Source organism: Suncus etruscus, chromosome 3 (assembly GCF_024139225.1).
Source record: "Suncus etruscus isolate mSunEtr1 chromosome 3, mSunEtr1.pri.cur, whole genome shotgun sequence".
NCBI lineage: Eukaryota > Metazoa > Chordata > Mammalia > Eulipotyphla > Soricidae > Suncus > Suncus etruscus.
In genome coordinates, this window is record NC_064850.1 from 4,560,605 (window position 1) to 4,575,979 (window position 15,375).

The 15,375-nt window shown below is 34.6% G+C and overlaps 1 protein-coding gene across 1 annotated transcript in view; it reads left to right on the forward strand.

Annotated features, from left to right (window-relative positions):
- The first annotated feature begins 3,105 nt into the window (after nt 1-3,105).
- Nucleotides 3,106-15,375, forward strand: part of LRRC9 (leucine rich repeat containing 9) — a 108,967-nt gene continuing 96,697 nt past the window's right edge. Inside the window, exons 1-7 of the mRNA XM_049770250.1 lie at nt 3,106-3,153; nt 3,517-3,735; nt 4,572-4,712; nt 5,570-5,633; nt 5,929-5,999; nt 9,706-9,888; nt 13,432-13,587. Of these exons, the coding sequence (XP_049626207.1) occupies nt 3,106-3,153; nt 3,517-3,735; nt 4,572-4,712; nt 5,570-5,633; nt 5,929-5,999; nt 9,706-9,888; nt 13,432-13,587 (882 nt within the window). The remainder of the gene's footprint in view (nt 3,154-3,516; nt 3,736-4,571; nt 4,713-5,569; nt 5,634-5,928; nt 6,000-9,705; nt 9,889-13,431; nt 13,588-15,375) is intronic.

Consider the following 15,375-nt stretch of genomic DNA (forward strand, 5'->3'; position numbering starts at 1 on the left):
CCACTTTCCGCGTTTGCTTTGCCCTCAGCCTAGATGCAGCTTCTTCAGATTTTCTCATAGCTCCCTCATTTCCTTCTGTTCTTTGCTCAGAAGTTGCTCTTTGCTTATTAAGAGAGGGCTTCCTTTTCCCTGTCATTCTCTGACTGGTGAATTAAGCCCTCGACACCTATATTAATGAGCACGTAAATGACAGAGTCCAGTGTACAGAGCTTTGTAGTGCTCAACTCATGTGATGGAGCAATATTTTGTTTGTAAAGCTTGAGAGCATATACAGTGCTCTGATAGAGATCACGAATTTCTTTTATGTTTGTCCTTTTATTTAACGCGTCCCATAGCTGCCATCTTGTCACAGCTGTTCTGCATTTGGTGACATTTTTAGGATTATTTTATATAACTTTTTTGTTACTTTGAATTTAGGACTGTTTTTATTCACTTGTTTGTTTGGTTTGGTTTGTGGTTGGTTTTGGAGCCTCACTCAGAAATGCTCAAGGCTTACTCCTGACTCTGTGCTCAGTAATCATATTCTGATGAGCTCCGAGAACTAACCATATGAAATGCTGGGAATTGCCCCGGGTTGACTGTGAATCTGAGTCAGCTGTGTACAAGACAAGACAAACACCTTATTTGCTCTACTATATTACTCTAGCCCTGTGTCATTTTTATTATTGGACTTTTCTCTCACTCTGATACCATCTAGTTCATTTTCATTCAAAAGATGAAATTTCATGAATTTCTTGACTGACTGCTCTTTACCTAGCACTACTACATATTTCTAATTTTTATATTTACTTCATCATTCTAATGAGATTTAAACAAGAAAATAGGTAAATAGATGAACCCAAGTTACCATAATGTTTTCCCTTTAAGTTTTAAAAGTATCTATCTATATACGAACATAATCTTCTATGATGAATAAAATGAACCAGTGAATGCTTTTTAAACAAACATTTAAATATCATTTCATTTTTTTTCCAATTTGGGGGCTATGCATTGTAGTTTTGAGGGTTTTCTCGTGGCTCTGCACTCTGGGATCACTTCTAAAAGGCTTGGGGGACCAAATGAGATGCTGGGAGATCTAACCTGGGTCAGCTAAATGCAGAGTCAGTGCCCTACCTGCTTGCTATATACTCTTTCTCTAGCCTCAAAGTACCAATTTATTTCATTAACATTTTGAGAGAAATTAAATAAATATTAGGTGTCTAGCTTTCTCAAAGTGAATACACTGACACCCGCATAATGAAGTATATCTCCATCAGCATTCCAGAAGTCTCTTTGCCTCCTCCTGCTCATTTAACTACCACTTAGCCCTATAACTAATGGCTCTGTAACTTAGCTCACTTAGCCCTTCTGAAAACATAGATTTTGTTTTTATATTTTAAACAAACATACTTCCACAGAATGTATTCATTGTGTATTTCTACCATTGCTGCGCAAAATCATCCATGTTGATACAATAATAATGTTCTCCCTCCAGGGAGAGAGATAGACACAAAATAGTCTCACTTACCTGTGGGATTTAAGAAAAATAAAAGACATTATTTTAATAAAACTCAGACTATAATAGAGATGAGGGCTAGAAGGACCAACCCTCTATGAAGATTACCACAAAGAGTGATGAGTGCATTTAGAGAAATAACTATACTAACAACTATCATGGCAATGGTAACAATGGTAGTGATTGAGAGAAATAAAATGCCTGTCTCGAATACAGGCAGGGGATGGGGGAGGAGAGAAAGAGGAGGGTATTGGTGGTGGGGAGATTTCACTGGTAAAGGGGGAGTTCTTTTCTATAACTGAAACCCAACTACAAACATGTTTGTAATCATGGTGCTTAAATAAAGATATAAAATAATAATTTCCTCCTTCTAGGTGTAGACCCAAAAGAAATATGTGCCTGTATCCTGCGCAAAAAAAAAAAAAAAACTTCAAAGAAGTACAATTTAGTTCTAAATTAGAAATTATCCAAATATTTACAAGCAGTGAATTGATAAAGATTATACATTCATGCTATTTAATATTAAACATACCTCTTAAAATATAATTTTTTCTTTTTCATTTTTATCTAGATTCGTCCTCATTCAGCCTCTCATGCCTATTATAATTATTATCACCTTTCACCTACTCACGAGGTAACTTGTTAACAACTTAATATGTATCTTTTGATATTTTTTCTGAAGAATAATACACATACATATGCATATATATGCCCATATGCTTGTACATATCTGTGACAGAGGATCACGATGCTCTTTCGAAGTCTGCCATTTTATCATTTTAAAACTTGGATGTCCTTCTATTTCTCCTTCCTCTTTCTCTGTCTCTCCTCTGTCTTTCCTCTGCCTTTCTCTTTTTTGATCTCTCTATCTCTCTCTGTCACACACACACACACACACACACACACACACACACACAATGGTGCTTGGGGTCTCACATGAGAGTTTTGGGTTCTACCACTGGGACACACCCCCAACCCTGGATTCTGGATTACTATATATTTTTAAGTGCTGAACATATTGAATAATACAATAGAATAAAAGGTTAAGAAAATTTAAAAAAAAATTGAGCTTATTTTAAAGAAGCTATCTTGGTATTAAGCATGAATTAAGTGAAAAAAATGAGCTAGTTCCACTCAAGAAATATTACTGTGCCTCCTATATTGCTATACCCTTTTTTCCTCTTTACTTGTGTCAGATTTGTGAACTGTTGTATATAAAAAAAGATAAACTGGAGCCTGCTCAAAGGAGATCAGTAGGCATTTATTTAGCGAAAAAAAATAGAGACATAAGCTAATACCAAGGTAAAGATGCAGTAGGGAAAGAACTTTGATCTACAATAGTTAAGATCTTATAGAAGAAAAATTATGTTCTATCTGAGTGCAAAGCTAGAATGACACTGAATGGTGAGGAGTTATAGAGAGAGAATTAAATCCAGAAAAAAAATTACTTTCTAATTCAGAGATGGGATGGGCTAGACCTTGACATACGTGAAAATTTTTGTGATTCATTTTAGATATTTTTTGAATTTGAAATGCCTTGTTTCTAGTACTTACTTTCTTATTTTTCATTGTAACAGGTATATTATTATGACTTTTGTTTTTAGTGGAAGATGACTGAATATGAAGACCTAAATCAAGAAGAAATTATTAGAGACCTTGTAAGTCAAAGCTAAATTTCATATACATTTGTAAAAATATAAAATGAAACACTTTGATTTCTTTTTTTCTTTTTGCTTTAAGTTTTTTTTCTTTTTTTCTGGGAATTAAACCCAGAGAACCATTGTGTATGTATAAAGCAGGGATGAGCTGCACCCCTCAGCCCTAACATAGTACAATTTGACAAATCTTACCTAGAAACTTTATCTACCCAATAACCTTTGAAACTAGAGAGATTGTTACATATGGTAAATTTCCCCTTCTCTAAGACTCAAATGTGACATGCAACTGATTTTTAATTTTTTAATTAGAAATAATATTTTCTATTATTTTAAAAGATAATAACAGCTTCATTTTGAACACAGTGTTTGTGCAATGGTTTATCCTATGAGGTGGTTGGACAAGAAGGATGTAATGCTTCAAAACTGGAGATGTTTTTCTCAGGTTATCCTCGTATAATTGGATTATCATTATTTCCTAATTTGACAAGTCTCACAATAATTGCTCAAGATATAAAAGAAATTTCGGGGTTACAGTCTTGTTTACAACTTAAAGAACTTTGGATTGCTGAATGCTTCTTAGAAGTAAGTCTCAATATATATAATCTATCACTATGTGTTTTATGCTGAACTCTTTGATTTTGGAAAAATAATTGTATGCATGTGATGTGAATCAATAAAAAAGCAGGGATAAAAATAACAATGGTAAATCGCAACAAAACCCTTTAACAAAACATGCCAGAAAAGGGAGACTAAAACGCGGAAGCAAAAAATTAAAAACAGAGAAGACAAATGAACACATAGTTTTCCCTTTAATTTACTTATTTTTACTAATCAAATAGATTAAATAATATTCATATCACTTATAGTGAAATTTATTTATTTAGATGCTATAGATATATAAATGCTATAGATATATAAAAATAGCATTTATTATGAAGAGCAATATTACTAAAGCATATTAAGAGCCAAATAAATTTCCCATTCTAATATTTTATTTTAAAGAATTTAATAGCAGAAAATAACTATGCATGAGGTTATTTGTTATGTATTAGTTATCAGAACTATGAATTTGAAATGAAAATACAGATAGAGTTATTGCTAAGAAAACTATTGTTTTATGAAATACTTAAATTTGTAACTTAAAAATTATAAACTTAATTTTAAGAAGAAAACAATTATGTAGTATAGCCATATAAAGTAGAATTGAGTAGGTTAAAATATAGTTTGAAAATTAAAATTTAAAGACATTGTGAAAACTGAGAAACCTGTTTTTTGATATTATATTTCATTGTAGCTCATTTTGTTGGATAATTGTTATGCGATAAAATGTTATTTTTAAAAGAAAATGTACCTATAATATACCTTGGTAAAAAGTAGTAATGATAGGATATAAATTAACACATCTTTTCTTTTTCTAGGAAATTAGAGGTCTTCAAGAATGTAAACAGTTGGAAAAACTGTATTTATATTATAATAAAATTTCCAAAATAGAAAATTTAGAGAAATTGCTCAAATTGGAGGTGGTTTGGCTGAACCATAATATAATTAAAAATATTGAGGTAAGATTATTTGAACACATAGTTCAAATAGTTTTGTGTAAATTTAATTACTATGGAAGAATCAAGCCACAATGAGTAAAGTCATTCATGAGTTAAAGAACTAAAAAGTAATTATTGTTGTTGAACAACTGGCATATACATGCCATTTTATCATGCACAGAGGACTTTTATATATGTTATTTACTCCTTCTCAACCTTAGAGGTTAAGATTTATTTATTTGAATATTAAAAGAGGTTTGAGGCCAGCAATGCTGCAATGGTAGATAGAGCACAGACCTCACATGCTCAAAGCCCTGGAATTGATCGTTTTACTCCCCCATCATCTCACACACATACAAATAAAAGTTCATTTAAGGAAAAAGAGAATAACTTGCCTAAGATGATAAACATGTTCTGTGGAGTGTTTTATTTTATTTTATTTTATTTTATTTTATTTATTTATTTATGTATTGGTTTGGGGGCCACACCCGGTGATACTCAGGGGCTACTCCTGGCTATGTGCTCAGAAATCACTCCTGGCTTGGGGGACTATAATGGGACACAGGGGATCATACCCAAGTCTGGATCGGCTGTGTGCAAGGCAAATGCTCTACCACTATGCTGTCGCTCCAGCCCTGTGTTTCCATTTCTTATTGCTGACTGTCTTCCTTTCTACTTCCTAGTCTCTTCTTCCCTCTAGTAGTTTTCTCCAGGTTCCTGTATAAAAAGGCTCAAAGATTTTCTTAATCAAGCTGTCCATTTCCATCTGTGTATGTGAAGTTCACAATTCCCTGTGTTCAGAGTTCCCAGAGAACTAATCAGGTGGTGAAATATAAATAATGATTTTTCCTAAAAATGTATGTTGTCTAAATTTTTAGGGCTTGCATACTTTGAAGAATTTAAAAGATCTCAATCTTGCTGGAAACCTCATATATAACATAGGTATGTACTATTTTAGTTTAAAATGTCAGGTAATGCCATACTCCTTATTACTATAAAAGAGGTTCCTCTGATTTCTTTCTCATTTCTGGGGTATGATAATTGCAAAGCATTTATAAATATGTAACTCTTAAGTTGGGAAATGTCTCCTATTCAGTGGCTGCTATTTCTAGTGTTAATGCTAGTCTGATTTATCTGCAAGAAACAATTGCTACATTCAACTCAGAGCTATAACAGAATATGAACTGGTGGTAAAATGAAAAACTAATTTTTCTTTTATCTTATTTGTAAATTAAAGGTCGATGCCTTGATCGCAACGAGCAGCTAGAAAAATTAAATCTGTCTGGTAATCAAATATGTTCTTTTAAGGTATGTTAAAGTGGAACCTCCTCTCATTTTTATTTATTAGTCTGGATCATGAATCATATTATGGATTTTATTTTTCTTTTAAGGCATCATTTAATTATTTTTTTTCTAACCCAAATTGGAAATTTTAGTCAGCCAGCTTAATTGTTCCTAATGACATAATACTGTTGGTTTTTGTTGAGGGTGAGGGCTGTGGGCTACAGTCACTACCTGGCAGTGTCAGGTTTGCACTCTTGGCTCTGCACTACGGGATCATTCCTGGAAGTGCTCAGAGACTGTATGGAATGCTAGGGATTGAACTCAGGTTAGCTACATGCAAGACAAATGTCCTACTTCCTGTACTAGTGCTTCAGTTCCTTGCCTGACCTTGTTGAAACCAAAGAACTACTTTCTTGGCTTGTAGAATACCACTTTCTTTTAGTTTTCTTTCTTTGAATATACCTTTTTAGTTTTCTGTTTTCTTATCCTCTCCTATAGCATATGTTCTTTAAATATCCTTTTTTTCACTTCTTGTTCCTAAATTAATATCTCTACTTTCCCTGGCAATCCGATGACTATCTCCTAGTCTAGTTCAAAATTATTTCCACTCCACCAAACTTCCCCTGCAGCCTCTCTATTTTTCTAAATGGTATCCCCATTGTTACAGTAACTTTAATCAAAATTCTTACTTTGAGTCATTGTCTCATGCCATACTCTATTCACCAGACAATTCTGTTTGCTCTACCTTTAGAAGATGTCCAGAGTCTCTTCAGATTTTACAAAGATACATACATTAATCTTAAAACACCATCATTTCTGCATTATTGAGAACTAGGGTCAAGAACATGTCTTTCAGTGTTTATTTTTGTGTGTATGTATGTGTGTGTGTGTGTGTGTGTGTGTGTGTGTGTGTGTGTGTGTTTCATTCCTAGCCATACCTGGATGTTCTCAGAGATCCCTTCTTGTCTGAGCTTAGGGATCATTTTGGGTAGTGTTTGGGGGCCCAAAAGTGGTACTAGGAAAGAGTACAAGGCAGGCACTTACCTCCTATACTACTTATCTGGCTCCTGTGCTTAGTATTTTGTTACTATTAATCTGTTCTTCACAAAGAAGCTGGAGTTCGTAAAATCAAATCACTCTTCTGCTCAAAAAACTTTCCCTTGGCTTCTCATCTCTTCAGAGTATAAGCCAGGTCTTAAAAGAGCCCACAAGACTTGAATCTAGTCTTTTTATTGTCTCTCTGACCACATTTTCTTGCCCTTCTGTTCACTTCTTTCTAACCACTCTAGTCTCACTGTAGCTTAACTATGGCTTACTTATCTTGGAATCTTTGTATTTTCAGGGATAACCTTCATATATCCTCATAGCTCATTTTCTGTCTTTTATTTCCTGACCTGTTTTACTTAAATTTCTTTTTTTTTTGGGGGGGGCACACCCATTTGACGCTCAGGGGCTACTCCTGGCTATGCGCTCAGAAATCGCCCCTGGCTTGGGGGGACCATATGGGACGCCGGGGGATCGAACCGCAGTCCGTCCTACGCTAGCGCTTGCAAGGTAGACACCTTACCTCTAGCGCCACCTTCCCGGCCCCTTTTGTTTGTTTGTTTGTTTTTTTGTTTCTGTTTTTTTTATTTAAATTTCTTACATGCTTACCTAATGCATATTGGTACAAATGGCATAATTTCACCTTTTTAAATAGCATTCCATTCAGTACACATAACACAATAGTTAATGGGTTATCTGTCTGTGGACATTAGTTAATTCTATTTTAAGTATTGAGAATAATGCTTTTAATATAGATTATATGTCATTTTAATTTTTTCATTATTATATCTAATTGCCTAGTAGTATTTCAATTTTAAGGTCTTTAAGAAATCTCTTTTTACATTGTCTTTTTAAAAATGTAATGTTTTATATAATGTGTAATTTTATTGACTTAAAAATCCATAAACTGCACAATCAAAAATGTTTATAAAGATGGTCTGACATCAGAAGGGTAGGTAGTCTAATTTTCAATATTTTATGTAATGCTTTTTAAGATTTGAATTGTTCTTTTGCTTTTGTTCTTTTTTTTTTCATCACGTATTGTATGACTATCCTGGCCGCCTATCTCTATATTTTTCTGTTTTCTTTTGAATTGGACCTTTTTAGTCTCTGGACTATTTTGTACATCAAAACACTTTTTAATTAAAATAATAAATAATAAAAATGTAGTTGTGTAAAACCATCTGTTTAGTAATTGGTTATTAAATCATGTCAGTTTATTTTCATATTTTTGGTATTTTTTTTTTTTTTTTTTGGTTTTTGGTTTTTGGGCCACACCCTGTGAGGCTCAGGGGTTACTCCTGGCTATGCGCTCAGAAGTTGCTCCTGGCTTCTTGGGGGACCATATGGGACGCCGGGGGATCGAACCGTGGTCCGTCCTAGGTTAGCGCAGGCAAGGCAGGCACCTTACCTCCAGCGCCACCGCCCGGCCCCATTTTTGGTATGTTTTTACTGGAAAAAAATTACTAAAAATCACTAATATGTAGGCACATAGTTAGAATGTATCATGTTAAATTGTGAGTGACCTTTTGTTCAAATCCCTATTCTAAAACAGACTGTTACTTTATTGTGATGCTGATTGGCATGTGAAATGGTACAACAATTTTAGAAAACAGTGCATTTTACAAAAAATTAAACACCGGGCCCAGAGAGATAGCACAGCGGCATTTGCCTTGCAAGCAGCAGATCCAGGACCAAAGGTAGTTGGTTCGAATCCCGGTGTCCCATAGGGTCCCCCGTGCCTGCCAGGAGCTATTTCTGAGCAGACAGCCAGGAGTAACCCCTGCGCACCGCCGGGTGTGGCCCAAAAAACAACAACAAAAAAAATTAAACACCATCTATCCAGACATTAAATTGTTTATATATAGAAAAATGTGTAAGTTTAAAGAATTAGGCAGAAATGTTTTTTATCATCTCTTTTTGATATATAATTGAATTGATGAGACCATGATGATGTAGGCACAGACTCTAATTTTATTTAATAAATTTTGCTTAATCTTGCTGGTTTTATTCATGAAAGCTAATCCTAAAAATATTAAAATACTCTTTCATTCTAAATGTATAAACAGAATAGATTTGGATCATGTAATATACACTATTGCTCCGTAATAGAAACAAAAACAAAAAGTAAAAGAAACAAGACTAGTTATTTATGTAGAAAACATGCATAAATAGTGAAATAAAGATAATAAAAAGAACCCGGGTATAAAAGGAGCACATAATTATTGTTTTTGTTTGTGAAGACTTTTGTGGGGTCACAACCAGTGGAGCTTAGAGTTTACTCTTGGCTTAGTGCTTAGGAAATGATTACATCAGTGCTTGGGAACCTTGGGACTCTGGGAATCAAACGCAGGACCTTTTGAATTATCTACAGATTTATTTAGATAAGATTTTAAAAAGGCAAAATGTAAAAAATCAGATCTGTGTTTTCCAGGGCTCAGGGATCATCGAAAGGAGTTGACTGCATTGCGGCATGAGCAAGCTATTGTAAAATACTTGATGTCTCATCTGTTAAGATAGTTACATACATGTATTCTTTTGTCAAACCCATTTACTTGTGAAGTTAAAAATCAGTTAATTACTATGTCATGTCAGTTATGCCATAAAAAGGTTAATTTTGCAAAACAAAACCAGAAATGAGCAGTTGTAATTAAATAATTTTACATTAGTCTTACTATTATTTCAGGACCTCACTAACTTAACCAGACTACGCTGCTTAAAGGACTTATGTCTGAATGATCCACAGTATAAAAGCAATCCAGTCTGTCTACTGTTCAATTATTCCATACATATATTGTATCATCTGCCTTCTCTTCAAAGACTTGACACATTTGATGTGTCTGCAAAGGCAATCAAAGAACTTGCTGATGTAAGTGCATTGCTCTTCTGGTGTCTCACTCAAATCTGATTGCTTCTTTTTGACTGCCACAGATCGTATTAGCATTGTCAAATAATATTACTGCTAGAATATTAATTGGTATTATTGGAGTGACAGTACTGAAAAATAAAATAATAAAGAAACATTTATAATTTGTACAGAACCTTCCCCCATATGTTCATCCAGTTAAAATCCACCAATTATTTTGAGCATTTAGAATGTGCCAAAGATATGACTACAACAGGTCTTCCATCTTTTCCTTGTGACTTACCATCATTTAAGCATAGAGAAAGAATATTTTATTCATTTATCTTACTTCTCTACTCTATTTTAGAAATTTGTTTACAAATTTAATTTTCTTCCCTATTTTTTCCTCCTAAACCAAAAAGATTCTCTGCTTTCACTACCATCCCCCAATTATTTTGGCTTATTTTATTTGAGGTCACATCTGGTGGTCCAGAATTCTCAGGGCTTACTCCTGGCTCTGTGGTCAAGGATCACTCCTAGGGGGCTCAGGAAACCACCTAGAGTGTTGGATTGAACCCAGTCAGCCATGTGCAAGGTAAACACCCTGCCAGCTGTGCTATCGCTTTAGCCCTACTCACCCATCATTCTAGTAAGTAGACTGTCTTGAAATCTTGACCAAAGGGCTAGAGTTGTTATCTACTAGTTGACGTTCATGATCATTTGTAAGAGGTAGATAGGGTCTCTCTTACATTATTAAAGTAAAAAAATGAAGACAGAACAATCATATTTTGAAAATTCTGTATCTGTATACTTAATATTATATGACAGTTTCTGCAAACGTGAACCCAGGGTAAAAATGATTCATAAAATTTCATTGATCTGACAAATATTTACTGTGTAATGCATTCCAGGCACAGCTCAAGGCACCACAAGTAAAGAATGACAGAATCACAAAATCTCCTCTTTATTGCAGCTTGTATTATAGTGAGAGAAGGCAAATAATAAGAAATTAAGTGTATAAATAACTAGTACATCATATGATGTTAAAAATATAGGGTACAAAAAACATGGGTGAATGAAAACTTGGGTGAATAGTTTCTATTATTGATTGGGGCAAAGAAATGGGAATTTGCTAGTCATATATAATTTTTAGGAAAGAATTTTCAAGTTGATATTTGGACAGAGATTTGAAATGGGAAAGCAAGCTTCTCAGGGATTGGCAAGTGCAAAAACTTGAGGCAGAAGTTTCTTAAATTTGAGAAAATAAGTTTGATGTAGCTAGAATAGAGTAGTGAGGCGGAGCAAGAAGAGATGAAGAGAGGAGTAATGGGCATTATTGTGGATTCTGTGCAATGTTGTATGTTCATAGATTTTACTTTGAATAAGAGGCACTGGAAGATTTTCAACAAAGAAAGGGCAAGGCAAATTATTTTTAGGGTATTCTTTTGGTGAAAGAATGGACTATAGGAGGGAAAGGGCAATTCTTTAGACCAGTTAGATTCCAGTAAGTTGAAGGAGAACTATTGATGGTTTGACACAGAAAGTAGTGTGAGTAGTTGGTTTCCGATAGTAGTTGGACAGTAGAATCCATCTGGATAGGTTGAATGAAATGTGCAAAGAAACGAAGTATAAAATATTTCTGTTATATGGGCCCAATCAGCTGAAGTAAGGTGATTTATTTGAGGAGAAAAGGAAGTCTATGAGAGGAGTTTTTCTACGATTAATCACAGTTCAAATATATAGTTAATTACTTTGGGGCAGGGAAAATTACTCAAAGGATCGATAAGCAATTCCTGACACCTTAACTTGTTATCTCAGTTTTTCCACTGTAATATAGTTAGCCTTTATTTACCTTTTAAAGCACAAGTAGGACATGCATTATCATTCAACTTTTTATTCAGATCAAGATGATGTTTAAAAGAGAATCTGTTTTTAATTAAGGATTTTGTGTAGATTTCTAAAATGTTCTCTTTAATTCTGTTTCTTTGTGGCAATTTGTTGTTGTTGTTTTTGGGCCACACCCAGTGATGCTCAGGGGTTACTCCTGGCTATGTACTCAGAAATCACTCCTGGCTTGAGGAAGCATATGGGACACGGGGGGTTGGGGGGGAGGTTGGGGGGGGGGGTTAGCACGTGCAAGGCAAGTGCCTTAACATTTGTGCCTCCGCTCCAGCCCCTATATTGTGGCAATACTGTAATGTGATAAACATTTGAACATATTATTGATAGTTCTTTAAATTTCCATCATGATTGTACAGTAGTTTATAAACTACTAGTGACAGGTACCCAGGATCTACTAGAATGACTACCTCCTAAGGTGTCAATATGGGACAGAGGGAGGACATGAAATTAATCAGAATGATTAGATTCAAGCCCTAACATTTAGTTAATTTTTTTTCTTCTCAATATGTAGTAAAGAAAATAATATTACCTCTCTCTGACTATTGTAGGTTCCAATGAGTTAATGGGCAGAAAATTTCATTTTAAATATTAAGTACTATAAATCAAGCTTGGTTGAATGTATTTTTGCTTATGACTTTATTTTTTGGCTAGCAAATCAGCTTTTTATGTTTTTGCAATATATGTTTTAATTGAGGTAACATTCATTTATACAAGTGTATAGGGTTTAGGGGTAAAATTTTGCACCTCCTCAAAATATATTAACATACCATAGTATCACTATTTCTCCATGAAAGCACATTGGAGACTTTTACCACTTCAGTCTCCCCTCTGGTAATCTCATTTCTACTGTTTGAGCCCTATTCCTAGACATGCTTAAAAAAAAAGTATGGTCTTCCAGGGACCCCGACCAGCAGGTAAAGCTGGAGACCACGTCAGTAATTCGCGGTTCTCGAAGAAGAATCCGGCCTGGAATAGAAGAGGGGCTGGGAAAATGAGACTCGAGACGAGGGTCTGATCAGGAGTCCAATTTAATAAAAGAAAATTTAGACCTTTTATAGACAATGCAAAACAGAGAGAGAGTAGGGGCGGGGAACAGTAGGAATTGCTGTAATTTTCTACGGGAACATCTTGATTTTACAAGGTTAATAAGATTATCATCAGTCAAGAGATTTACATTATTTTTGAGCAACAAAGTACAAAATCTAATCTCAGCTTGGGCCTTTTGACCCCTGTGTTTACAAGGACATCTTGGAGCCTAGTAACTCCCTAGCTCTAGGCTATTTCTATTTCTTTGGATCCAAGGGCAAGGAAGGCCACATGCAGTTTGTAAAAAGCACTTTGGCCAAGATTTTTAGAAACTTCATTTTGATTAGTGAGAGGGCTTTTTAATTATTCCAAACAGTCTCCAACAAAAAAGAATAGATTCATTTTATTTTTTTAAATTTTCGGTTAGAGCCACACCTGTCAGTACTCAGGGCTTCTGATTCTGAGCTCAGGGATCACTTCAGACACTTCATATGGTCGTATGAGCTTATCTGGGGGCCATATGTGGTGCCAGGAATAACCACGTACAATACCATTGTTCTTACTATTATACTGTTTTTTCCAAATTGATTAATATTACCTCTGCTCTTAATTATGCTTGATGTTATTTTCTCATTTTAGATGACAGTAATGAAAAAATTAATGTATTATAATATGCGCTTGAAAATTATTCAGCGGCATCTTGATGCAGACCTTGAAAAGTTAAATGATCGAAAAATCAAATTAAGGAAATTGCCTGAGGACAGAATAATATTACTCAGCTTTGTGAAAAAAAGTGTAAGATTTAATATTATAAAATCTCAATGGCTATCTGAAAACTGCAAGATACTATAGTGTTTAATTATAGCATTTTAATTATACTTATTAGTATAAAATTTATTATTTTGAACTTCAAGTTTATCCCCTGCCCCAAATATCTTGATTTTAGATACTTGATTAATTTCATTTCGTGATTAGAAGATTAATTGAAGAAATTTATAGGCCTACTAATGAAATTTTTTAAATTTAAATTTTGTATAATTCTAGAGCCATAGAGATCTTTAAGCTGCATTTTCATCAGAAACCACCAGGCTGTGCTCAAAATTCATTTTCTTATTTAAATTGTTAAAATATTATTTTACTAATATTAAGTATATAACATGTTATTAATATTAAGTTGCTATACTTTAACAATTATATGCACATTTTATTCAGTAGACCCTCAAAAATAAAAGATTGTCAACCTCAAAATAAAAATTTGTACATACAAAAACTTAGTGCACTAGAAAAAGCAATGAAAATATAATTATTCAAAATATAGTATTAGAGGGGCTGGAGTGGTGGCGCAAGCGATAAGGCATCTGCCTTGCCCAGTCTAGCCTAGGAGGGACTGTGGTTCAGTTCCCCAGTGTCCCATATTCCCCAAGTCAGGAGGGGTTTCTGAGTGCATAGCCAGGAGTAACCCCTGAGTGTCACTGGGTGTGATCCAAAAACCAAAAAAGAAAGAGAGAGAGAGAGAGAGAAGGAAGGAGGGAGGGAGGGAAGGAGGGAGGGAGGGAGGGAAGGGGAGGGAGAGAGGGGTGAGGGAGGGAGGGAGGAAGGAAGGAAGGAAGGAAGGAAAGAAAGAAAGAAAAAGAAAGAAAGAGAGAGAGAAAGAAAGAAAGAAAGAAAGAAAGAAAGAAAGAAAGAAAGAAAGAAAGAAAGAAAGAAAGAAAGGAAGGAAGGAAGGAACGACAGAAAGAAAGAAAGAAAGAAAGAAAGAAAGAAAGAAAGAAAGAAAGAAAGAAAGAAAGAAAGAAAGAAGAAAGAAAGAAAGAAAGAAAAGAAAGAGAAAGAAAGAAAGAAAGAAAGAAAGAAAGAAAGAAAGAAAGAAAGAAAGAAAGAAAGAGAGTAAGAGAGAAAGAAAGAAAGAAAGAGAAAGAGAGAAAGAAAGAAAGAAAGAAAGAAAGAAAGAAAGAAAGAAAGAAGGAAGAAAGAAAGAAAGAGAAAAGAAAGAAAGAAAGAAAGAAAGAAAGAAAGAAAGAAAGAAAGAAAGAAAGAAAGAAAGAAAGAATGAAAGAAAGAAAGAAGAAGAAAGAAAGGAAAGAAAGGAAAGAAAGAAAGAAAGGAAAGAAGAAGAAGAAAGAGAAAAGAAAGAGAAGGAAGGAAGGAAGGAAGGAAGGAAGGAAGGAAGGAAGGAAGGAAGGAAGGAAGGAAGGAAGGAAGGAAGGAAGGAAGGAAGGAAGAGAAGGAAGGAAATAGTATTAGAAGAATAAACACTTGGGAGTAGAGAAATTGGGATGATTTACACTATATCGAAAATAAATACAATGGAATTGGGGAGGAAGGAAGGCGGGAAGGAGGGAAGAAGGAAGGAAAGAAAAGAAAGAAAGAAAAAGAGAGAAAATAGCATTAGAAGAATAAACACTTGGGAGTAGAGAAATTGGAATAATTTACACCTTATCAAAAATAAATATGTGGGATTGGGGGGAAGAAAGGAAGGAAGGATGGAAGGAGGGAGGGAGGGAGGGGTGGGGGAGGGAGGGAGGGAGGAGGAGGGGGGAGGGAGGGAAGGAAGATAGCATTAGAAGAATAAACACTTGAGAG